The 25833-nt window shown below is 41.6% G+C and overlaps 1 protein-coding gene across 1 annotated transcript; it reads left to right on the top strand.

The window, feature by feature from the left end:
- The first annotated feature begins 159 nt into the window (after positions 1-159).
- Positions 160-21434, top strand: lhpp (phospholysine phosphohistidine inorganic pyrophosphate phosphatase). The gene is made up of 7 exons (XM_051418563.1): positions 160-332; positions 592-779; positions 1641-1794; positions 1920-1983; positions 2084-2176; positions 4020-4111; positions 19771-21434. The coding sequence occupies exons 1-7, from the start codon at positions 175-177 to the stop codon at positions 19862-19864; spliced, it is 843 nt and encodes a 280-aa protein (XP_051274523.1). The 5' UTR covers positions 160-174; the 3' UTR covers positions 19865-21434.
- Positions 21435-25833: the final 4399 nt, after the last annotated feature.

The following is a 25833-nucleotide window of genomic DNA, read 5'->3' on the forward strand; positions in this document are numbered from 1 at the left end:
CAAGTGATAAAAGTAAAATATCTGTGGTATTTATTAAAAAAAAAAAAAAAGGGGGGGGACGACGACATAGGACTGTAAGTATGATAACTATGAGTACACAGTGTGCCATACATGTTACAACATCAATGAGCAGGAGGTTGAATCCCACCACACAGGCTGCCTGGCATTACGCGCATGCGCATTGAGACGTACTGTTTTGTCATGGCTGACAGTGGCTGGCCAGGCTGTGCGAAGAGTTTGAAAGGTGTCATATTGGACATGTGTGGCGTTTTATACGACAGCGGGGAGGGCGACGGGGTTGCCATTCCTGGCTCTATTGAAGCTGTGAAAAAGTGAGTGAGTTATTAGACATTTTTAAGAGTTTTTTTTTTTTCAAGCCCCTTGCATGTTCAGCATACTGCCTGTCAAAGCCTGTGGAGCAAAGTGCATGTATGGTTAAAGCTGCATATTTCATCATTGTGAGAGAGCTGTTGTCATCTCAGTGTCAGTGTGTGTGTGTGTGTGTGTGTGTGTGTGTGTGTGTGTGTGTGTGTGTGTGTGTGTGTGTGTGTGTGCTCCACCCTCAATCTGACCTCCTGATTCCTTTAAAAGGCTAAAGGCGTCCGACCTGCTGCTCCGCTTCTGCACCAATGAGACCCAGGCCACCAGAGAGACGTTTGTAGCCAAGCTCCAAAGACTGGGTTTTGACATATCTGTGTCTGAGGTGTTCTCTCCGGCTCCTGCAGCCGTAGCTGTCCTTAAAGAGAGGGGTCTACGGCCCCACCTGCTGGTGTATGATGGTAATGCTTTAAAATCGTCAAGACATATCCTATACACAGTGCATATAAAAGTAATAATCAGTTGGGTGACATTTTTATCCACTTAAAGCAGAGTTTTCGGGGCACTGGTTAATGCAGTGTGTTTCAGGATTCACCAACAGCAAATAACTGTTAAGGCAAACTTTTAGGGATCAAGAATCTGTTAAAACAAACTCTTCAAACGTTCACATTTTTAACATCAACATAAATTCCACAGAACTTGTGCTACAGGATAAGGCTGGCTGTATTTTTCCCTCACAAATCCCATTAAAAGACCAAAACCAACTGTGGCAATTGCTTCCTACTAAAATATAAATCCAGGAAAATGAGTTACAAACATGTAGTTTCACTTTTTTTGTAAAACGGAATCATTTTTTAAAACAGGACTGTAGTTTTATGATTATTATTTACAGATTCAAACTACAGTTCCTAGGTTCACTGTCAGAAAACATGTCACCCAGTCCAGTGTTGTGGCTCATTAAACACAAGCTATATTCACAGAGCCTTCACTCGCTGATAAACAACAACAATGAGAAGAAAACGCTGATGCTTGATACAATCAGAGAATTGTATCAAAAGTTCCCTAAACAGGATATAATCTGCTCAGAATTCGTACAAATCACTTGTTTTAAACACATGTCTCGTAGTTACTGAGTTCACTATTTCGGTTTATTGAATATAATCTGATAATATAATGAAATATCCATAAAATATGTTACTTAGTCCGTCATGTCAGTTCACTTAATGATAGAAAAGGGGTCCCTTAAGGAAAAAGGTTGGGAACAGCTGCTTTATATGACCCAACACTAAAAAGTATTAAACTGCGTGTTTACTCTTCTGCAGGACTTATCCCGGAGTTTGACAGCGTCAACAAGGCCAACCCAAACTGCGTGGTGATTGGAGACGCAGCTGAAAAATTTTCCTACCAGAACCTGAATGAGGCATTCAGGGTCCTTATAGGCTTGGAGAAACCAGTGCTGTTCTCTCTGGGCCAAGGGTGAGAGGATATTAAATGTTAGTAGTCAGTAGTACTGTATTGCTTATTCCAAGTGACAAGCACAGCGTGAAATATAAAATAAATAATATATATAAATGTTTTGGATGTTTTGCTCTCTTCATAAGGAGGTACTACAAGGAGACAGATGGCTTGAAACTGGATGTCGGGGTTTACATGAAGGCTCTGGAGGTACAGTAGTTTCATCATTTGCATTGATAGAATTATTAAGAATTGATAACAGCACTTCTGCTCATGTGAACAATGACTAATTATTGTTTTCTTCCCCCAGTATGCCTGTGATTTAAAGGCTGAAGTTATTGGAAAACCATCCCCAACATTCTTCCAGAGTGTTCTCAATGACATGGGGCTTCAACCACATGAGGTACGTTAACAACAAAATATACTGTATGTATCCAGAATGCAAGTAAGTGTAATGTTGTGCAATAAGGAAGACTCTTGCTTCAGTTCTTTGATCTAGGCTAAAATGCTAAATATTTAGCTTTGCTGGGGGGGGGGGATTCTTCTATGCTTTGACTCTGTTCTGACCTTTGACTGGATTGGTATGTAAGTCAGTCAGCTCAGAACTGCAGTGATTAGTTTTTTAAATATGCCAGTTTATATGGATGATATGCACTTTATGTCGCTGTACTCGGTAGTTGCAGTGGTCACTCCCCTCTGGGTGGTAAAGCTGCAGAAGTCAGCATCTGCAATTGTGCATTGACATGTAAAAAAAAAAGTGTTGCACAATTGACTGTAAAAACAGTTTCAGAATGAATTAAATTTACGGGCATGGGATGTGAAGTGCTAACTAAACAAATACACCATAACTGTTTTGTGATAATAATACAAACCAGAACAATCTTGTGATCTTAATCCGGCCCGACAAATACTCCTTTAATGTGCCTAAATTCCTGTGGGCTTTGTCATGTTATTTCCTTGTGTAGAGGCACAGATATACAGTATATACTTACATGTGTCAGGAAACTTAATTATTGTTTCAAGATATTTATTAGTTTTCCTGCTGGTTTTGTACGCCATTCGTAGCAGCCACCTGTTGATGTGTTTTGCCACATACTGTAGGTACATATACGCTGTAGTGCTGAGCTATTAACACTCCACACACCTTTCCAAGAGAGGTGCAGCCATTCCAAAACTAATTACTTGAAAACACCTCCTAATTGTTAGTTTGATATATTTAGCCACTGGCAGCTGGAATAGGAAGATTCTGACACACGATCCATGCTGGATCCTATCACAGAGCAAAGCCAGGACGCTTCCTGTTCCTGACAACTCTTTTTCGCATCAGGTGTCTGAACATGTGTTTAATGTCTATTCCTGGCATCTGCTCATCTCTGTGTATCCTAAGTCGAAAGACTGTGCTCTATCACTGCAGTCTCTCTAAGCTTATCTATGTTTGGACCTGGCAGTTGGCACTCTGAAAAATCTGGTTTCATCTCAGTCTAAGCCTCACTCTTTTCTCCAGATTGTCATTTCTTTCACTGAGACATGGATATATCCACAGCTACATCCGCTGCCCTTTCCAGAGTCATCAGTTACTCACCCAGGCTTTCATGCGAAGAAGGTTTCTCTTCCCAGAGTGGAAATTTTTTGTCTGTTAAGTCACTCACTTGGTAGTCAAAATGAAACCTTTCCCTTCCTGCAGACCAGTGTCATTCCTTTAGCAAACTCTTGAGAACACCTCAGTTCATATTGGTTATCTCCAAGCGTAATCAACTCTCACCGCACTAACCTCCCTGCATTACTAAATAATGCATTGTGTTCTTAAGCTCCTTTTTAGTATCCCAGTTCACTGGAACCCTGATAATGCTTTGTTCTTCTCGTGCTGTTATTTTGAATCACAGACAAGCCTGGTGTGAAAATATCTTTAGGATCTTGCTGGTTCTTCTTTTTCCTCTCTTCACCCTGTCTGCCACTTATTGCCCATTACAATTTATTCCAGAAAATCGCATTTTTCACACTAATAGACAATGGTGCAAACTCGGGCTTGTGTAACAACAAGCCTGGTCAGGGAAGAGGATAGCTGAGAAGTTTTAAAAAAGAAACATGAGGAGAAGGGAGGGCAAGCTGAAATGGATCTGCCCAGTGCTGATGATGCTGAGGTAGGAAGCAGAAACAACAACAAGGGAGGAGAATAACTGGCATTATTGAAATAAAGATGCTCCTAAACTAAATTACAATGTTTTCTTTGTCCTCGTCTCTTGCAGGCACTGATGATTGGGGATGATCTGGTGAATGATGTAGGTGGGGCACAACACTGTGGAATGAAAGGCGTGCAAGTCAGGACTGGCAAATACAGGTCAGTGATGTCCTGAATCCACCAAATGCTCTCAGAGTTAACTTTGATTTCCTTGATACAATCTACCAAACGTGAACATGACTCCTTATTGGCAACAGGTGTCCCTACTGGTTAGTCAAACTATCCTTTAACCATGTCAGAGCATGCCCTTCTGAAGTATCCTTGAACAAGATACCAGCTCCTACCAGCTTGTTTTCTGGCCTAATCTAAATTCCTGGAGGTTTTGTTTTAGAAAATTTGGGCACTTTTTAAGAGATGTAACATTTTGTATACATTTTGTAGCTGGTCTTACCATATTGTAAAATCATAATTAAAAAATCTAACTATTTGCCAGCAGAGGGCACCCTTCACCAACATTGTGAATCAAAGTTTCCTCCATAACACACAGGCTTTCTGTGAGCCAACCCCCTCATTCTTCAGTCTTCCAGATTTGTTTATTTGATTGAGAATCCCCCGAAAATAGCTTTATTCTCTCCACATGTTGAATGCTAGTCGCCCACAAGGTCATAGTCAGCAAGGATTTATGATCCCAACTCTGGAGATTACTGGGGTGCCTTTCATATGTTGTAATTACAGAAACATGTGGTTGATTATTTTAGATGATATATGTGGTACTTATGTCTTGAAGAAAAGAGAAAAGTGACTGGGAGTAGGAGGGGACACTGTTATAAAACTACACATTATATCACATATATGTTTTACATTATAATGTATGTTCAAAGTCATACTGTAACTGACGTTTTTAATGTTTTTTTCTCTATGTAATAAGACATAAGCCCTAGGTTTTATATGTGTACTTAAAAAATATTTATGGAAAAGGAAGAGGAGTTCTCAACATTTGATTCCCTGAAAACCTATATTTTATTTCATTTCAAACATAGCACCAATTACTGCGAAGCAGTGGTGGAACAAGTATTCAGCTCCTTTACTTAAGTAGAAGATCTACAGACTAAGCCCTTTAATGTTGTAGTTGGTCCCGGTGGTGTTACATTGAACCTGTCTTCTGTTACACACTACTACACTGTACTGCTTTGTAATTTTACGTACAATAATGTACTGCATTCATATTATCTGATGTTGTCATGTGTAACATATAAAAAAAACTAAACTCATAACTTAAGCTGCCAAATACATAAAGGTTGCAATATTATTGTCTAAAATGTTGTGGTTGCACAAATGGAAATACTTCCTCAGAACCTCAGAATCGTTCTTAAGAGCACTACCTAACAGAGCAGTAACAAATAAATCCACTTTGTTACTTTAACGTTGGAGGAAATTAAACCTCTTCGCTGATATTGTTACCATTTTGTTTGGCTGTAAGCCACTGATTAGTCTGAAGAGCACCATGCTTGATGACCTGCTCCACTGCCGCACTGGCACGCATGTCTCGGGTCATGTGACCAGAGAACGCTGAGTTATCTGCTTGAGCATCAGTCAGCTTTAATCCAATAAGAAGAGCACCGTCACTTACTGTAAAACCTATCCTGTGTGACAGGAGTATGTTAGTGTGTTTTTTGTTCTTTTAACGTATGTTGTTGGCATATACATGCAAGCAATATGTAGGCTTTCAGTATAGGAGACTAAACTCCTTAAATCCATCAGGTTTAAGTGACTTCACAATCTTCTCCCAGCAGCTCTGTTCAGCTCTAGTGTGCAGACACTCTGAACAATATCTGATATAGTCAACTAAACACAGGAAAACCAGAACTTTTTGAAGGAGAGAGCAACTGGTAAAATAAATGGACTGTTTCCTTGAGAGGAACATATGTGGAATCAGTATTGTGTTACATGACGTGATGTGTTTCAGCCATGGTGGTCTAAATGTACGGACTGATTGGTGAATGGAGTTTTACCTGCGAAAACATGCATTAACAGGCAATACAGCTAAAGTTATTACGTAAGTGGTTAAATAATGTTTTCAGAACAATAATGTATATTAACAAAGTTTCCACTTAGTCACATTGCAGCACAAGATTACAAATTTGTACCACAAATAAATAGCCTTTTGATATTAGATGCTGGTTGAAAAAGCTGTGTATGTTTTGAATTTATTGCTACATCACCTGCTTTGAATAACTGATGCATTGTGCTTGTGTGCACATAGTAACAGTAGATAGATGTATTCGTGTATCTGAAACACAGCCATAACAGGAAGTTAGATTTGTGCATCAAATTAAAATTTATGACTCTAGAGTGAGCTGTCATGTACTCATTTAACATCCCCAGATGTATTAGACTGTATACATTCCCTGGGAGGAAGAAGAAAAACAGCGACAGTAACAGTGTTTCTGTGAGACTGTGAGAGAGGAGAAGACGTGAGATTTAAGATTTTTTAGCCAAACAGGCGCAGTGAACCCAGGCTTGCTGGGAGCAGCTATAAACCCTCAGTCAGATCTGTGAAAACACAGCTGTTTCCAAGTCAACCAGATGCTGCACAGGCCTCAAGCTTGGAGAAAAGACTGCTTCAAATACCCCAGGCCCAGTGACAAGACAGGAAGGGAAAAAGATACAAATCACAGACAAATCTAATCATATCAGTGAATTTTAAAAAGCTTATGACATACTGCTGCTCAACAAGGACAGCATAAAACCTTAAATTCTTTTAACCTAATTTAGATCTGTCAGACTTTTTTGTTTTCTTACTGTCCCCACAGTAAGCTCCTATTAAAACAGATGATTCGAGGTAAGTCTTCACATGCTTTGAAGTGAATTTAAATTTAAAAAAAGAGAAAAGGCTAGAAATACAATATTTTAATACATTGAGTTAAAGTATTTATTATCTTAACCATGTACAGTAAGAAGGTTTCACATGTACCTGCTCTCTGCACTTTTTCATGTGATGCACAGTACTTATATTATTGTGATGGCCCCTGCAAATTAAAATAAAGAGCAAGGCCTGAGCGAAGTGATATTATAGTGCATACCAGTAATGGCTGTCGAGCCTATAGGCGTAATATAGGGGTAATTGTAATAGGGGAGTGCTCTGCAATCAGTCAACTGTTCAACTGTTCCCTTGTTCTTAAATAATGAGCGAAAGTTAGTGCACTTCCCTCGGGGGAGCCAGAGAACCCTTTGCTCTTTAATGTAGAACAGGCTTGAAAAGAGGGGCCTTCACCAAAAAGTGGTTGGAAATTAGACCAGGAGTATGGAGATCTGACTGCTGATGTTAATCAGCTGCATGGGAACAATCTGCAGACACTGCGTTCTAGTCCAACCCCTACTCAGCCTTTCAGCACAGAAAAACCAAGAAAGGGTGTCAACTTTTCACATGTATCAGACTATGTAGAATGACCCCGGCCCTGCACAGAACTGCACTTAATTTGAATGGGCAAATTGCTATGATTCTGGCAGAGCAGTGAAATTATGCGTATGCTGGCCTTGTTTTCTCTGTCCTGTGGCTCAGTCTTCTATGTTGTGTTTTTAAATAGTCATCTCCTGCGGTCTGTGGCCTCAACTGGTCCTGTGTTCTTCTTTCTGTTCTCTTATCTTCAAGGAACTGCATCAGCACAGAACTGGGTAGCTTTGAGGCTTCATGAAAGCAGGTTCACATCATGCTGTTCCTTCATGCACTATTTGTAAAGCAGTTTAGTTGGTATTGCAAGCCGACACAATTATTTTGTGAACCATTTGGTCTTGGCATGCTGTCTGTCCCTCTGTGTATCCATGATAAAGAAGATTTCAGACCTTTGCTTTAAACGCACACCCTCAGTATTGGCATTTGTAATTCTGCCGAGGAGAAAACAGTGTAGTGATGTGACAGATACCAACATAGTATTGATAGGTATTTTGAATGAGGGCCAATGAGTTAGAGGAAGCCCTTACTGGATTCCCGTTGGAATCTGGCAGAGTGCACAGCAAACATTTTCACACAGCAGCAACCATCTTCAAAATGGTTTACATTGTAAACCTCTCCCTGTGGCCAACGCTTGACTGCTAATGTGAGTGTTGGGAAACTGTTTTCCATGCAGGCCGAGCCAGATTAAACCTCTCCAGAGAGACTCGGTCCCTGATGATAGAAACTATGAACCAGTCTGCAGAAACCGCACCCAAGTTCGTGCCCTTTCTGTCTGTGCCTGTCACTAAGGGACGCTAGCAGGAAGCGAGCATTGCAGGGGGGTTAGTAGCCATGTAGACTCATTTTCCTTCAGTATTTTTTCTGTGCTGTGGGTGGGTTAAACTGCTACAGGCAATTTAAAAAACCAAACATGCTAACGTTAGCATGCTTATTAGAGAACGCACCAACATGCTGAGTGTAGTGTAATGTTGCATTTAATGCCATGTTGGCAGAATGGAAAGAACAGGAAAACTTCATATTATTAAGACGCAAAATACCTCAATTGCTAGCCTTGTAGTCGCATCAGATTAATGTTGGCTAAGCTTAAATGAGCTATTTCATGTAAAGGTGTTTTAATAACAAGTATAACCAAAGACAAACAAGCAATAGCTCCTTTTTGATTTACATGAATTGATGGTATGAGTGTTAATATTTGTTTTCTTGTCAGCTGTAACTGCCAGTGATGGTGCGTTTGCAGCCATTTTGCTACTGGTTTGTTGACAGTTAATTTAGCTAACTGGGGGATAAACAATTGAGTGGCAAGGAGGCCTTAGGTCATTAGCATTAATTGCGTTAGCATTCAGCTCAAAGCTCAGCTGAGTCTGACGAGAAACAGCCTATCCTGACAGTGTAAAGCTCAGTCTAAAAACAGTTTTTAAATGGCCGCTGTACAGAGGACAAACAACAACAGTATAATGTATAATGAGCATTACAGCCACACGCTGTCACTACCATGTTTATAGGTTAGTGTTGACTATTTTGTTTTGTGACTGCTGTAAACTGTGTAACATGTAGTATAAACTACAGTGGTTAGTACACGCCTTATCATGAGGCTGTTATACTCGTGCAAAAACACACATATGCACTCATGCAGTATCGTGCACTGAATAACATCAGTTAGAACACACAGTTCTCACCAGATGGTCGGTATGCAAATATTCATAGCTATCACTGTAACTGCTACTCCTGTAATCAGAGTCATTAGAACCAGCAGGCCTGAGACGGATGTGGAATGAGAGTCAAAAGGATGTGGTTTGATGCCTTAGTGAAGTCCTCTTATGTAACCTATTAAGTGTCAGGCAGCAGTATTGGCTGGTATAGCTCATATCTGTGGGACAGAGAACATCTAACATCTTAAGAAAGACTTCCTTCTTAACTTCTCACGGCACCAGTAAACTAATATCAATCCAGTTCAGTACAGGTCCAGAGAAATCAGTCGCCAGTGTCCAGCATGGGCCAATCCCCTCCCTCCCAGGAGCCCTGACTGAGCTGACTGAGTGATCACAGGTTATGGCAAATAAAGTTATTATCAGTGCAGCAAATAGAAGGACGGGCTGCTCATTAGGAAAGCAAATGGCCCATCAGCCTGAGCTAACAGATTGTAAGAGAGAGAGTACAGCTCCCACAGTGGAGATATCTTTGCTCTCAGTTGAATAATATATTGCTCAGGATTTGTCTTAACAAATCTTCAATTGTTAGTACAATATTGTGCAATAGCATATTTAGTTTTGTTGTATTCTCACCTCTCAAGTGCACATGAATCATTTGCTGCAATTTGAACATTTTTCTAGCAAGATGTTTGCACATTGTTGCTTTAACATAGCTTCTACAGCCTTCTATTCCGGTTCCTGCTTTATATGTTGTAGTGTTATTTCCCTTATCTTGTTTGCACAAACTCTGTTTGCAACATGTAATACATCTGTTTTTATTGTTCTGCCTACACAGGGCGCTTATGCAAAAGAGAGCGAACAATTCTCCCCCCTGAATAAATATACACGTTGAATGAATGACTGAGTGAAAGGTTTCATGGAAAAGTGTGAACATTTCACTGTATTATGTGTGTGTCCACAGAAAGGTGATGCTCTCCCCCTCTGACATAAACAGCCTATCACATCTCTGTTCCTGTGAATCAAACAGACAGTAGACTGAACGCAGCACAGCAGTGTTAGGTTTATGGATGGGCTTTGTCCTTTGCAGATCTGTAACACTGAACCTTGACAGGGCGGCCGTGCATGGCTGTGGTTGCAGCTTTAATCTCCTTTATAAACTGAGCGCTGCCCCTGGGATGGCTCTCAGGTACATACTGTATTTCAGCCTAGCTTATCTTTCAGTCCTCCACTGGTGTCCTATAGCCTCAATGGCTATGATAATGTACATGGTTTCAAGTGTGTGCCCGTCAGACAGGGAGTGATCATCTGTAATGTATGTGACTTACCATATTTCAAGGCTGTGTTTGTATGTATCACCCAGACGATTATGAAATCTCTTCCTCCCGTGGTAATGCCTTTTTAATTGTCTTTTTGGAGTACACTTTTGTAGAACTGGATTTAATGTGCTGTCATGTCTGAGCAGGTTATGCTTGAGTTGCACTTCTCTGTGCTTTTGCTCGGTCTTGACCTTTGCGGATTGTTTTTCTCTATATATGAGGGTGCTCGTATTTTATAGTATCAAGCATAACAGCAAAATCCCACGCTGTGTCTTGTTAACCTCTGTTAGTTGTGTTGTTTGTGTGGGGAGGAAGTGAAGTTATCTCATTTGACTCTTCTCTACTGATCTCGTGGGCTGTATGCTTAAAAGTTTGTCACCTCAGCCACAGTATTTCTGAATGTGCCACTGAGTGTGTGACTGTGTCAGTTTGTCTTTGCACCACCACAGAGACCCTTTACTCCAATCCAGTGAATCATACTATGTGCACTTTATGGCCTTTGAACTGGCGCAGAATCCGCAGGGGCCCTTTTTTGTGTCCAGGTCCCTCCAGATCATCAGAGGAACTGAAATCAAGAGCATTGTGATGCATTGGGTTTTGTTTGTTCTGTGGAAATTCAGCCAACAGTGTTCGACTCATTGCTCTGTCTATAAATTCATGTGTCATGGTAGCATATTATATCTTGCACGGTAACGTGGACCCATGTTTGTTTTCATCCACTGGTTTGATCACTCTTGAATCAACCTCTTATTTAAGTGCTGTCCACTAATCTCTGACCAGCCTCTTGCTGTTCTCTGTGTCTCCTTTGCCAGTGGACAGCACGGCCTTTGGCAGGATATTTGCATGGTAAAATAGGAAAATACGTGTTGCATAAGGTTTATATTTCCACTGCTGGATTTCCCTCATTTCTAACAGATAACACATGAAAGCTGGCTTTTGTTAGTTGGATTTCTTTTCCTGACTGCCTGCTCCCACCTTATCCATTTTGCATGCCACAGAATTGCAGCAAATTCAAATATTCACAAATAAATACACTTTTTATGTGCATATGATTTTTTTTCTCTACCATAAACATATTGACTGGATTATTTCAGTTTTGTGTTTAAGGGCAGCATTTACCACAATTCCATACAGTCTCGCTAATTAACGTAGAGTCTAAGCTGTGTTTTCATCCAATTCCCATGGACTGGAATCGGCAGCTTTGTGGGGAATGTAAACACAATCAATTCTGGGAATGATTTCCTCGTCCAGCCAGCACTCTGTTGTTGGCTTGAGACCCAGCACTTTCTTTCTTCCCTTTGTCTCTCTGTTCTTAACATTTACATGAATATTTCTATGCTTTAAATAGAATATTCCACTAAAAACATGAGTTATGAGTACCTTCACTGTCTATGGGCTTGCTTGCTCTTGCTCACAGAGGAAGGCAGCTGTTAGCAAATTGGATTCACAACACTTGAAATGGATTCCAATGGTGACCAAGACTAATGGCAAAAGAGTCCAAAACATTCATAGAAACTTCTCAAACAACTACTGCAGCATAATCCACTTTTCTAGTCTATTTATATGCTCAGTATATTCCAAACACTAATATCTGTGCTACAACATGGCTAAAAGAAGCCATATTTAGCCAGATATGGTTAAACACAGCTTTATCTAGCCAAAGGATGGCTATGTACACAACCATATTTGGCCATTCTGTTCGTCGCTAGTATGGTTAGCAGTTAAGGTTTATTGTTTGCATACATAATTGCATGCTGAAAAGCTTATTAAAATAGAAATAGAAATGGTTTTGTCTATTTGTGTATATCTATATAGATATATAGATATCTATATAGATATATCTATATAGATATATAGATCTATATAGATATATCTATATATAGATATATAGATATATCTATATATAGATATATAGATATATCTATATAGATATATCTATATATATTTCATATTACATGTTTTAAATATTTTGTTATATATTTGTATTTGGCATATACCTACCATCCAGATGGACCTTGGAGGTGCTGTAGTAAGCATGAGAAATGTATGCCATGTATTGAAATTTCTGTTATGATAGATAGACGTGGGATCAGAATATAACAGGTCAGATTGAGTACAGATACTAGATGGATGTGGCAGTAGCTGTACAAAGAGGTTAAAGAGCTTCGTGACACTCCACTGGAAGCCCGAGCCTGGCCTACCATCCCTCACCACCCCGGAGTGACAGCTTCCTCTGCCTGCAGGCTCCTCTAAAGCCTGCTGTGCGTTATAAGTCAATGAGATATTAATAATTAACCGGAGCTTTTTTCTCAGTGAGACTAGACTCCCACGGCGAGACAAAGGAGCCGGTCGGGCCTTGGCTACTGAGCCCCTCGACGGTACTTTTCCACCCTGATAGAGAGAGAAAGAGAAAGAAAGAAAAGGAGTGAGAGTGGGAGAGAATCGGAGAGCTAAAGCCCACAGATGGCAGACTGAAACATAGCACTGCCTCTTAAATACATGAACGCAGGCCCTTAGTTGTTTCAATGGGGATCCAATCCTTCTTGCAATTACCAATAGACAGGCTGCTTGGCTGGGGGGGGACTTGGGCCCTTGCCTGGTTTCTGCTGGAACCATTTTTTCCCCTAATGGTTTGCGTGTATGTGTTGTTTCACATGTGTGCTTGCATTTTCAGTAGCAGTGACTCAGCAGTCCCTTACCGCTTGCAAAAACACTCCTACACAGTAAGATATAGACACACACACACACACACACACACACACACACACACACACACACACACACACACACACACACACACACACACACACACAAAGCCTCAGCAAGTCATCAGCGGCACAAATAATATTAACGCTGATGAAAAGAGTGGTTAGATCTGGGTCACATGAAGCTGTGAATATTGAGCACAACACTGACAGGACAGCTGTGAAACGGTGCAGAGTTTACTCTTTGGTCACATAAGCAAATAGTCTTATCAGGTGAAACAGTTGAAGCTCTGTGGTGACTTTAATAGTGAGATGGTTAATGTACCATTAATGCACATAACTCCTAGACGATGTACTGAAAATCTGAGTATAACATTGTGGAACTCACAACGGGCAATTTAAAAAAGGATCAAAATCTATGCAGCAGAACCGGAGATATTTTATACCTTATATTCCTCCTTGTCAAAATCTGACGCCTGCATTATCCACAATGCATCTTGTGACCTCCAGCAGTTCAGTTGGAGAGTCAGGTGTGTTATGCTAGTATCAGCTAAGCCTCGGGCACACAGAGATGAGGAGTGGGCTGCACAAGTCTGGTAAACTCACTTCCTCCTTCCTCAACAAAGCCAGATTTCTTTTCATTTTTAAAGGTCCAGTGTGTAACATTTAGGAGGATCTATTGGCAGAAATGGAATATAATATTTATAGGTATATTTTCGTTCGTGTATAATCACCTGAAAATAAGAATTGTTGTGTTTTCCTTACCTTAGAATGAGACGTTTTTTTCTACAGATGCCACTAAATCCTACATACTGGACCTTTAAACTTGTGACATCACACATCAGACAATTTATGAGATTTCATGCAGCTCCTTCTGGAGTCATAAAAGGCTTTATACCACTGTTTTCATATGCAATAGTACTCCCCAAGACTTGTAAACAGACTTTGATGTGTAAAATTGAGTTCCCCTTTAAGGAATACCCATAGTAATCTGTGGGTAGTACACTAATATTGTGGTGCACCAGAGGAACTAGAGTGATTGCCAGAGATCAGCAGACTCTTAAAACCTTTTCAGTTATCCATTACAGTGTTCATCAGAAAATAACTGCACCAAGGAAAATGATCTTATTTGTGTTGCCAGCTTTTGGTGGTCACAAGAACAACAGACCATACCTAGCTCTGATGCTGGGTGTTGTCCAAATACTTTCGATAAGGACAAATTTTGCAGTGCTGATCTTTGGTACATTTTCAGTAAACCAAGTGAGCAGAGAAGTTGAAATATTTGGCTTACAGTATAAGATAGTTGAAATATTTGGCTTACAGTATTAGATAGTTGAAATATTTGGCTTACAGTATTAGATAGTTGAAGCGGTTGTCTTAAAGTATTGGATGAATAGTGAAATAGTTTATAATCCATTCATAACATGACACCGTTGCTGGTGAAGGGGTACTTCTACTGCTCATTTGATAAGGCTGTGGGGGTCCATAGCCTTCCTTTGGGAACCACTGATAAAGAGGATGTTTGAAGGGACTGGTACTTGTTTTCATATATGGAAATTAATGGCTGCTTGAAAGGCTAACCCTAATGACTTCAGAAAATGTTATGCAGAAGGCATTTGAAATTGTGATCTATTATGTATAAGATTTGTAGTTACGGAGATAAAACCGGCGAAAACACCAGCGTAGTCCTTTTTAGTGTCTCACAGACAGAAAGTGAAGGTTCATGGTTTACGTCCTGTTCGTTTCGCCTCAGATATGTTTGTGGTTGGGAAGGACAGAAAGTTTCCAGTGGGTGGTTTTGACAGTTCAGGATTCTCTCTCTCTCTCTCTCTCTCTCTCTCTCTCTCTCTCTCTCTCTCTCTCTCTCTCTCTCTCTCTCACTTACACACACACACACACTCACAGGAGGATTTCAGAGAGCTAAAGGATGGAAAAAAGTCAAGTGGCTCTTCATGCTGCAACCAGGGAATCCCCTTTGTGTCCTGCTCGATTGGAAAGAACCGTTAATCTGTGTGAAGTGTGAAAACCATACCGCAGCTGTTTGCTGTTCATGACTCAACATTATGCAGCTTTTGTACATTGAAGAGATAACGTCTGCTGTATGGCCACAAACTCAGCGGAGGATGTAAAGGCCCCAGCTTAGCATCTGTCATTTCTGTTGCCATAACATGCACGTAACATGGTGGTTTCCCTAGTTCAGTTGGGGCTGTTTTTCACAAGAGGCTGCAGCTGTATTATTTCAAGGGAGTTATCTGTGTCTTGTTGTGTTTTTGTAAATACCAGGTAAAAGAGGAAGGAGAGAGTAAAGTGAAGATCAAGTGGGATGATGATAAAACCAGGCTGGAACATCTCAACTGGCTGGAGTCTTTTTCACCTTTTTTCCTCTTCCACTCTTTTTGAGGATCCTGATACACCATCAATCTCTTCCATGACCTCTTATTTATAACAGAGCCAGTCAAACTGCGATCACATTCTCGCCCTCAAGGCCAAGACTCCTGCAACGTCACCGAGCAGCAGAAAACACATGCAGCTACAAACCTTCTCTTCCCCTCAGGGTGAGGGAGAGACAGCTTTGTCTTGTGTTAGTATCTTATGTCACCCACAAGCCTTGGCTGAACATAAAGGCTATATAGTTATCGTAAGGCCATGTTCACCCTCGGGTTATGGTTATATAGTGTGCTTTATTATGAGAAAAGGCAGTGTTGTGGCTGATGGTGCCTTCCCTAACCTTGTATGAAAAACACAATGAACTGGCTTGAGTGTTTTTCCGTCTCTCGCATGGCAGGCCGAGTCTTTTCCTTTCAGCGTTGTCGTAGCTCTCATAAATGTGATTACCCACTGCAAGGCCAGGTGATGGCACACATTACAATATGCTTAGAGTGTGACAGTATTTATTTATTTGCAGCACAGGATTTTACTCAGAGGAATTAACATCATGAAAACTTATCATAAATCAATGTTTTTTTTTAAATAAATGTCATATTAAGCTGTCAGCCCACTTGCATTTGTCAGTTACCTTTCACTTATTTTCACTTCTGCCTGTTTGTCTTTTTTATGCTTATTGTCAGCGTTTCTGTTTACTTTTGCTTTTATTTTAACCAGTGCACCTGCAATTTGTGAGGATTTGGCCTCTGCTTGTCTGCTGTTTGGCACGTATTACTTTAAAACCTCACAGTGCTCATTGCCTAACAAATGCTAACTTCCCTCTAAAAAGGATCATCTTAGTGGTGTTGTTTGTAATTTAAGGTTAAAAAACAAGACATTGCAAGAGTGTTGAAATCCAAAATTGCTCTGTATACCATTGTGTTCAAACCAAAACATCGCTCTGAATGTCATGTACCATTGGCTGCAGTTGAACCTTTCAACTCTGCTCTTACACATGCCTTATCTGCTTTATCTGCACCGTGTCAAGCAAAAAGGCGTACTCAGCAAAGGTGAAGAGGTTAAGAGAGAAGTGTAAATCGAAATTGGCCGTATGTGACAGTTTTGCTTCCTTCTGTGCACATGTGATTGTCATTGTGTACGTGTTTGTGTGTTAAGCATTAACCGATGGGAAGGTTGCCATTCCTTTCACCTCACGGTCAGCTACCTTGCAAACCAACCCTTTCCTTTATTTCTGTACCTCATCCCTCTCTGGTTTTGACGCACAGCTGACTTTCACACACAAGTGCACTCGCTGTATGAGTCATTCGGATCCACTTTCATTTCATGTCCTTATAAAAATGTATCTCTATGTTTTATAGAGCCAAGTACCAGGTCATATATCTAGCCATATGACACTCTTAATCGCTATAACCTTATGTTACATGAGCAGTACGTACACGATACCCATATTCTCGTGTCCAGTTTGCACAACTGTTTAATCCGCTGTCATGTCATAGCTGTTGTAGGGGATTAGAGGTGTACAGTGTGTACCTGTTTTAAAGCACAAGATAATGATTATGATTACTTGTTGACTGTTATGATAGTTGACTTGTTGTTTGGAAAGGATTTACCTACAACAATCAAACTTGTTTAAAATAACCGTTCAACATTCATAGCGGAAAAGGATAAATAGTGTTTAAACCCAAGTTTAGGGCTCCACGTAAGCATTTTTTTGACTTATTAATTATGTGTAAAATGTGAAAAAATAATACAATATGCTCAACATCTGTTCATGATGAGATCTTGAAATTGTTTGTTTAGTCCGACCAGCAGTCTTAAACCCAAATATATAATATATTGTAATGTTTTAAACAGAAAAAAGTCCTCACATTTTATAAGCTAGAACCAGAAATTTTCAAAATCATTGTCAATCCATTTCTGTCACAGCAAATCCATGAACAACTAATAACTACCCAAAACAATCAGTCTTCTTCAGCTCTTTGCCCACATGCCCCAAACTTTGTCATCAGTGACTAACTTTCTGGTGAAGTTTTTCAGCATGGTGGCAGCTGCGTCAAACTAAATTCTTTGGCTGCTCCCCACATCCTACCTCATGGCTGACCTCATCCCTACGTGAAGGCTGCGCAGTGTCAGTCAGGCTCAGGGATCAAACCTATCTCTTCACATGTATTGATATTGCATTGACCTGAAGGACGCGCAGCGAGCCACAGATTACCTCACCGGTAACACTAGCTGCGTTGTGCTGAATTTTGCATGGTCACATTGACCTGGTTACTCCTTCATTATTCATGGCAATGGGAGGAAAGCAGCAAAATGAATACACACGCACATGCATGCATATCTGAAAGGACAGAGGCTATGGGAGATTTAAAAACACATCAGGTCGGAGAGACGTGTGGCCGATGCTGTTGGCTTCACTGCTTGAAACATAGAGCCATGTGACTAACTTGCTAGGGTGTTTCGTGCCTTTATGTGCGTGTATGAACTCAATCAGTCCTCGGGCAGAAAAGGGTGTGGGAGTAATCCAGCACAGGAGACATAACACCCGGACCATTAGCGAACCAGCTCACATAACCTAAGCACTGGTGGCTGACAGACATGCGTAAACACATGGCACCGCTTCTCCGCATTCACTGCAGCTTCAGTATTCAACACTTCTCTTCACCCACCCCCCCCCACTGGCCTTTTCTTTCTGATGCTACACTTGGGCGGCTCACAAATATTTGCCATGGTCCTCGGCAAGCTCTCAGAGGGCAGGATTAAGGGTGGTGTGTGCCGCACACCCAGGGCCAGACAAAGCCACCCCATCTGGTGCTCCAACCCGTGACTGGGGAACAGAGGCAGCACACAGAGCCTGGTCAAGGCAGCCCAGGGGGGGGGGGGATCTATAGGCACCACTTCATAAATGAGCAGGAGTCCTGGGCAGTCCTGCAAATGAATGAATGGGGCGTTTCTGTCTTTTGATGTGATGGGGAGGAAAAGGGTCCTGCATGCCGTCCTAGGTCTGGTGCCCCACCAAATGGATCAAATTTCCCCTACCAGCTGATTATATCTGCATCCTTCACTGGGCACTGTGCCAAACAATGGCAGCAGCCACGAGGAGATAGGCAAAGGCTCCCCCATGCCTCCTACAGATTGCCCTCTCTTTAGTTAACCAGGTTAAGACAAAATTATGATGATAGCCATGTTCAGTGATTTCTGACATTTGTGACCTGTTCCGTTTGTCTTCAGAGTGTATAGCCATGCTAGCGGCTCTGTGAGGCTGTACCAATGCACAGCAGTGCTTTGAAGTATGTGCTAGCACCAGCACACACATATGTGCACAGTGACAATGCTAAACATGTTAATATTTCATTTCATTCAACCTTCATGGTGGCATTAAAGGAAGACTCAGGGGATCACTTAAGTCAGTAGGATGCATCATCTGGAAAATCTTGTGCCAATCAATCCAGTAGCTGTTGAGACATTTTGCTGGATAAGGGAAAACTTTGACCTGTTGGTGGCACCAGATGGAAAGTCAGGAGATCACCAAAGTCATTAATGGTTCATCCTCTGGGTACCATAGATATCTGAGTGTGGACTGACAGACACTGCCATCCTTCAAGCCACACCATTAGTATGGCAAAATCAAGTTTTGAGAAACATAATTTTGTGTTGGACAAACATGATTTTCTATTTAGCTTTCAACCTGTTAAGACTTACAGTATCTTGCAACTGCATCCTCTCTGGGTCCCACAACCAGGTTGGAAACCACTGGCCTAAGTCAGCCAATTATTTTCTTGGTTTTATTTTAAGAAACTGGCTGTTTTGGAATTAGCAGTTCTCGTTAAAGTCCCCAGCTGGTCTGTTTGAGTTGCCTTCAGATATATTAGAAAAGTATGGAACACTGTGTGACAGCTGGTGATAGAGACAGAAAACATGCACTATCCTGCTGGGGCCTTTGGCAAGCAGCTGCAGAGACACCTTTAAGTGTGAAGATAACACTGCAAAAAAAAGAAAAACACTGGAAAACCTTCATTTTTAGTATATTGCTCTTGATCATAAGTCCCCTCTTATGATCATTCTGTGAAGACACAAGCCCTATTTATTACTAAAACCTTCCCCGCAAGCTTAAACAAGACGGCCTGTAGAGTAACTCTGCTCTTAGGCCATCGTGTCCTGCTCTGTTCCACTTTATATGCTCAGTATTGTTAATGTGGCTGATGGCATCAAACTGCTAGTCCTTCTTGTTTACTGAGGTGACTGTTTGTTTCCGTTTGTTCCTGTGCTGCATGTCCTAAAGCGCGTACTTTTGCTTGTCCTCCCTCAGGCCCTGTGACGAGAGGCACCCAACGGTGACGGCTGATGGCACTGTGGACAACCTGGCCCAGGCTGTGGACATGATCCTCAATCAGAGGCACTGAGTACAAGGCAGCGAACACTGGAAACTCTCCACTTACTGTGACCCTGGGTGATGCCGGCTGGTAGCCAGTAGTATTTTCATACAGCCAAGTGTTGTTTCCGGTGAGAAGGGTGTACTGTATTAAAGTAATTCAAGTAACTTTCTCAAAGCAGTGCACAACTAAAATACCATCCAAACCCTGTATGTCCTGTAACTGACAAATATGGGAAACACCCACCCTTCTGGTACTCCACACAGTGTAAAACAAACTAGAGTGAAATTACTTCCTAGTACCTTTGTCTACCAGAGATAGTCTTGAACAGTTTAGAGCTGCACTGTGCATTTGTCAGTACATGATTGGCATAGATAAGATACCTCAAGATGACATGAATGTGCCTGTAACCAGCTGCTGACTGACAGTTAGAAGGGAAACGTAATGCTGTGTGTTCAGACTCGCTGCTAGAATTACAGTCAAACCCTTTGCAAAGACACTGTACATGAAGGCAGTTTGTAGTCAAACTGGACACACACCATTGAAATGTAGCTGTAGTGTATTTTAACGTACATTAATCAAAGTAAGTAGCTTATTGTATCTAGGTAATACTGTTGTCACTCACTCCTTTCACACAAAACATGAACAACCTTAATAAAGTAGTGGGGAGTAGTCGGAAGTGCAAGTGTTGTTTAAATAAAGCTATTTTACTAGTCTATGAGCTGTTTAAAGCATTTTTCTGTGCCATTGTCGCACACATTTTGTAAAAAGTAGCTCAAGGTCTCAAAGCACTGGGGAAAATATAGCCTTGGCTCTGGTTTAAACTGGAATTCATATCGGAGCGGCTTTTGTTTTACAAAAACAAATCGCTGGAAATGGGAAGTGAGCTGGTCTCAGTGATGATAAATGCAGAACCCAGCCGAGTGTGATGAATTACACTGGTGCTCAAGCTCATGTTTCCTCCTCTGTAAACAAAAATGAAACGAGCACTCCATCATTGGGTGGAAGAATCACAAACCTACAACCGCTTATCTTTATTTACTTGACAGTAAGCTGCCTCTGCTGGGGATTGCCCTGTCATTGTTACATTGTTAATTGTCAGTCATTAGACGTTGTGCATTCACTTCATTATCTACAGTGAGGTTAAATAAAATGATGACGGGGGGGGGGGGAATTGGTTATTGGGCTTTAGTGTGCCAGCTGGATCATTGAGGCCTCTGGAAGTGGGGCGTAAAACAAACGATTCTCCATCGCTGCCCCCAAGGTTTCAGTGTACCAAATAGATTCAACAAGCACAAAAGCCCTCTGCCAAGTGATTCATTGAGGTCTTTCTGGTTCACTTCACCATTAGCTGACACAAGCTTGAATGTTATTGGGCAATTAAAGGTAATGAAATGCTACGAAGTATTATGAAACTGTGTCTGAGCTAGTTGTACCACTCCTATTTCTGATTGGGAAATAAATATTAATGTACACTGCAAACTACTAGCAGCTGGTACCCAGTTTTCCAACAGCTTACACATTGTTTGACTGAGTGTTTTGTCCATTATGTTACTGCCTGCTGGCCTTGTATGGAGCTATTAAACATTGTATTTGACTACTCTCGAATGAATTCACTTGGCTTTAACTAGGTTATTTTTTTTTTCCAGTTCGTGGAAGTGCAGTAATTCTGAGGGATGTAGGCCACAGTTTTCAACAGCTCCCCTTGGCAGGTTCATCATTACTAGGTGTTAAACACAAACACACACACACACACATGCCACAGGGCTTGCTGGTCGATGACCACACCTCTCAGGCTGGCCCGAGGTCATCCACCCATTTCACACAAGTTACAAATTAGCAGCAGTTTACCCCTGCAGGCTGCCATGATAGGTAAACAGTGATATTCTCGCTGGAGGGCAGCACATTGGTTCCCTCACTGTGACCACAGACTGTGAAGCAAGATTACCTTTCAAATAATAGAGATGACCTCATTTCAGGAGACATGTCTGGGCATGTATGACCTCATTGACACAGGACAGTAAGGACAGACTTAACACACTGTCAAATCCTTGACTGAAGCTGTTGTGATATACCAGGTGGAGGTTATTGGTACATCAGTTTGTCATCTTTGGACTTTTTTTAACACCTGTATTGTGTTGTTTTCTCACTGTGTTACATGTTAATGCAGTCAACCTGTTGATATGCATTAAGTGTAGTCTCAAGTAAATACGGTTAGGCCTAAAGCGATTAGGCGCTTATTCACAGGGAATGAAAGATCAATCAATCCGTCAGTCAACAGAACATTATTATATTTATTATATTAAATAATTTAAATCATTAGTAATTGTTGTAAGTAACTGATCAAAGAAAAATGAAAAATATTTGTAGGTTCTTGTTTCTCTAATGTGAAAAAAAGCACCTTGTTTATATAAACTGTGGTAGTGGAGGCACAGGGGGCCACCACTTTGGTCCAGATTATTAATCCTTTAACTTTTCATTCAGGTAAAAAAAGCTCCTGAGTTTGTCCAATACTTCAGTTATGACCAAATAGCTGCAAAACTAGTGTTTTGTACTAACTTGCTGATGTGGAACTAAGATGTGGACATGGTAAACATTGTATCCGCTAAGCATCAGGCTGTAAGCATAGTCATTGTAAGTATGTTGGCAGTGCTAACTACAGTGCTTAAGTACAGCCTTACAAAGCAGCTAGAAACGGCTTCTTAGACAAAATAAGCAACCCTGGGATTTAGGAACTTGAAACTGGCAGTCCTCTTTATTTTCATGACATGTTGAAGACTAAACAATTCATTACAGCTAACTAACCCAGAAAAGTACTCAGAATTTTCCAAATTTGGCATTCTTCTCGCAAATGTCATTCCCATTAAGTCGACCTCATTTGCGGCACACTAAATGCTTATCTTTACATATTGGCTTCTGCAGTCATACTACAATATGATTATGACTGTCTCCAGGGTGTCTCCGCCCTTACCTCCTTCCTCTTCTTATACTTCAGGTTACCAAGCTAAGCTCATGATCTCATTTTCATCTTATGTTGACTGACACCTCAGGGACGCAAAGCCCTGCAGAATGTGTCATGTGTGCGGAGACAGACACATTAGTGGAAGAATGTGGCTCTTAATGTTAAACATGTCCGTCCCAATCTCCTGCATCCAGTGGTAACATTCTCCTGGGGTCCTCATTTGTGCAAAGTTTATGTTTGTAACCAAATCCAGCAAAGTTGTGATTTGTATTTTGTTTTTTTAAGTGTCATAGACAATATTAGTAACTTCAATTGACTCATTTTGTCTTAAATATAAAAACAATTCAGTTTTAATCCTATTCGTTGGAATAATTATGAAATTAAATCTAAAAAAAACTCAGACATTTTTAGAAATGAGGCCCCCCGAGATCGCTCTACATCTTTGCAGAGCATACACACTGCTGCAGTGTGTCCCCGAGCCCACATTCATATACGTTTTTATGTCATCTGTTTGGGTTAGGCTCCTCTTACACGGCACACACACTGCTGCTCTTGTAGCGCACCTGCATTTACCCACCTTAACAACTGCCAGCTGTGTGTGTTACCTTGAACTTTCATCTCCGCTCATTTTGCTCTTCCTGTTCGACAGGAAACGGCAGGTCAGCTGACCAGACAGCGTCGCACACCTGCAGCCCCAAATGCACTGTTATCCATGGAAACCTGCCCTTGTTTTGACAGCAGTCAAGTTATTTGTCCCCCTCTCTTCTGTGTGTGTGGAGCGCCGTCCATGTGGAGGCCTCTTGCTCGTACTCACCAAAGCCACATGGTTTCCCCACATTTCATCACTCCTCTTCCCTTGTGGGCAGCAGTGCCAACAGTGCTCGGTGGCGTGGGAGGGCTGTGAAACTTCAGAAGTAGTCAGGTTTGGAATGGAGGCCTGAATTTCCTCCCTCTCCCTCTTCCTACCCCCGACCCCACTCCTGTTCCTCCCTCAGAGTCTTTGCAGGCAATCGAATCGAATTGTCTCACACACAGTGCGGTCTGTACTCTGTCTACATGGTCACAGTGGTCACAGCCCCCCTTCTAGGACGCGACCCCTTGCTCGACTGCCTGCTAAAGCCTCCCAGGCCTGGCTCCCCAGACACAAAGCATGACCCTGTGATGTCATACCCGAGCTTATGCGTATATATAATCCAGACGAAGGGGTGGTCGTATGTCATCATGCAGTGTAAACTAACTGTCCTGGTCTGCAAAAGGCTTACAGCTGACCTCAATTTTAAAAGCTGTCTCTGCTTGGGGCTCTTTCCAGTGAGGGAGTCCAGTTACCTTTTGTAAAAGCCAAAGCTTTCAGTTTGAGTGCTCACACCTTGGGTCCTACAATCCTCTTGCTGACACCTCTTTCTTGAAACTCAACAACTATTTGACAAGAGAAGGCCTTTGTGGGTGCAGACTATTGCTGCTCAGACTCAACACTGGCTGAACTTAAAACGTTACTTGTACCTCACACAGTTTGCGGTTTGGTCTTGCATGACAAAAGAATGTTGGTGAGATTGAACATGACAGCTACCTCCAATAGAGTAACGATTCAGTGCGTATGTACACACAAAAAAAAGTCTTTTTGTCATTTAGAGCTAAAGTTGGTCCTGCTCGGTTTTTACTTGAAAAACTTCAGACGACACTTGCTCAACTGGAAATGTTTTGTGGCCGGGTGCTACTGCTAAATTGTTTTTCACCCCAACCACATTTGCGCTGCCAAGCGGGGGTAAACACCAAGCCCACGAACTAGAGCCAAGATTCAGTTTCATGCTTGAATTTGTTTATTCAAAAAAGTTCCACTACTGTAATTGATTGATTGATTTTCTTTTCTTTATTTTTTTTGTCAAATGGGAAATCTCTCACAAAGTCTTTGCAGGAATTTCAAAATAAAATGATGGTGGTTCAAATCATCACTAGAGCAGATAAGACTGTCCAAAACCTCCCAAAAGTTTAAGAGTGACCACCACCCTGTTGTGTCAGTGCTGGTGGGGGTAAGTGTAGCTCAGGATCTCGGCAAGGCACACCCCTCCTGTTGTTCTCCTATCTTCTGTCAGAACACAGCCTCCTTTCACTTCTGTCACTCCACTGATTAAAGGCCGGGGGCCCTCAGTGTGTCAGTCTGCCACACAGCACGTTACAAGGGTTCTGTTTACCCACTTCCTTCTCGACTCATTACCCGAAAGGGGCTTAACTGGTGAAAAGCAGCGGGCTTGCATGTACCATAAGTATGACCTCAGTATGCAAGCATAAAGATTCTCATGCTACAGCAAAATCACCAAGTCTATTACATGAGTATACATTTGCCTTTATGCAAATTTAATCCCAGTTATGCTTTGTGTGGTATTTGAGCATGAAGTATAGCATGTCAAGCAATCTTCAAATTACTCAGCAGGTCTTTAATGAGGTGACTGTCCCCCCCTCCCCTTAGTGGCACCTTACGCTTTCAAAGACTGACAAGAATCGTTGCAAGCCTGACAAAACACGCAGACGTTGTATGCAATCGTACTGAAGCAGTGAATCAAAAAGTTAACAACAGTATAATTCTGGAGGTTTGCACAGGCACCGGGGTTGGGGAGGGGAAGCAGACAAACGGAGCAGCGGCAGCAGCTCTGACACATGGCCCACATTCACAGCCGCCTCCCACGTCACTGTGCTCCTCAGAGAAAAAGCCCCTTTTGTTTCCTAGCGCAGGGAGGGAGTGAGGTCTCTGGGGTGAACCGCCGCTCAGCTCCACCACTCCACCCGCCATCAAAAAAAGAAAAGAAACAGGGACCGGACTTCCCACCCTTGCCCGGCGTCATCCCTACTCACTCCCCGCTTCAGCACACAAACACAGGCTCATCAGTAGTACCACTACTACGGTTGTGATTGTCTTTTCCTGCTACTTAATTGGGTCAGTCTGCATTGTTGCATTAAAGACGTCTCCAACAATGACCTTGCTGTTAATGCATGTGCTCTGCTAATGGCAGTAAAAGTAGCCATTACACAGTTATGTCCTGCA

This window comes from Dicentrarchus labrax, unplaced genomic scaffold (genome assembly GCF_905237075.1).
Source record: "Dicentrarchus labrax unplaced genomic scaffold, dlabrax2021, whole genome shotgun sequence".
In the NCBI taxonomy this organism is placed as follows: Eukaryota; Metazoa; Chordata; class Actinopteri; family Moronidae; genus Dicentrarchus; species Dicentrarchus labrax.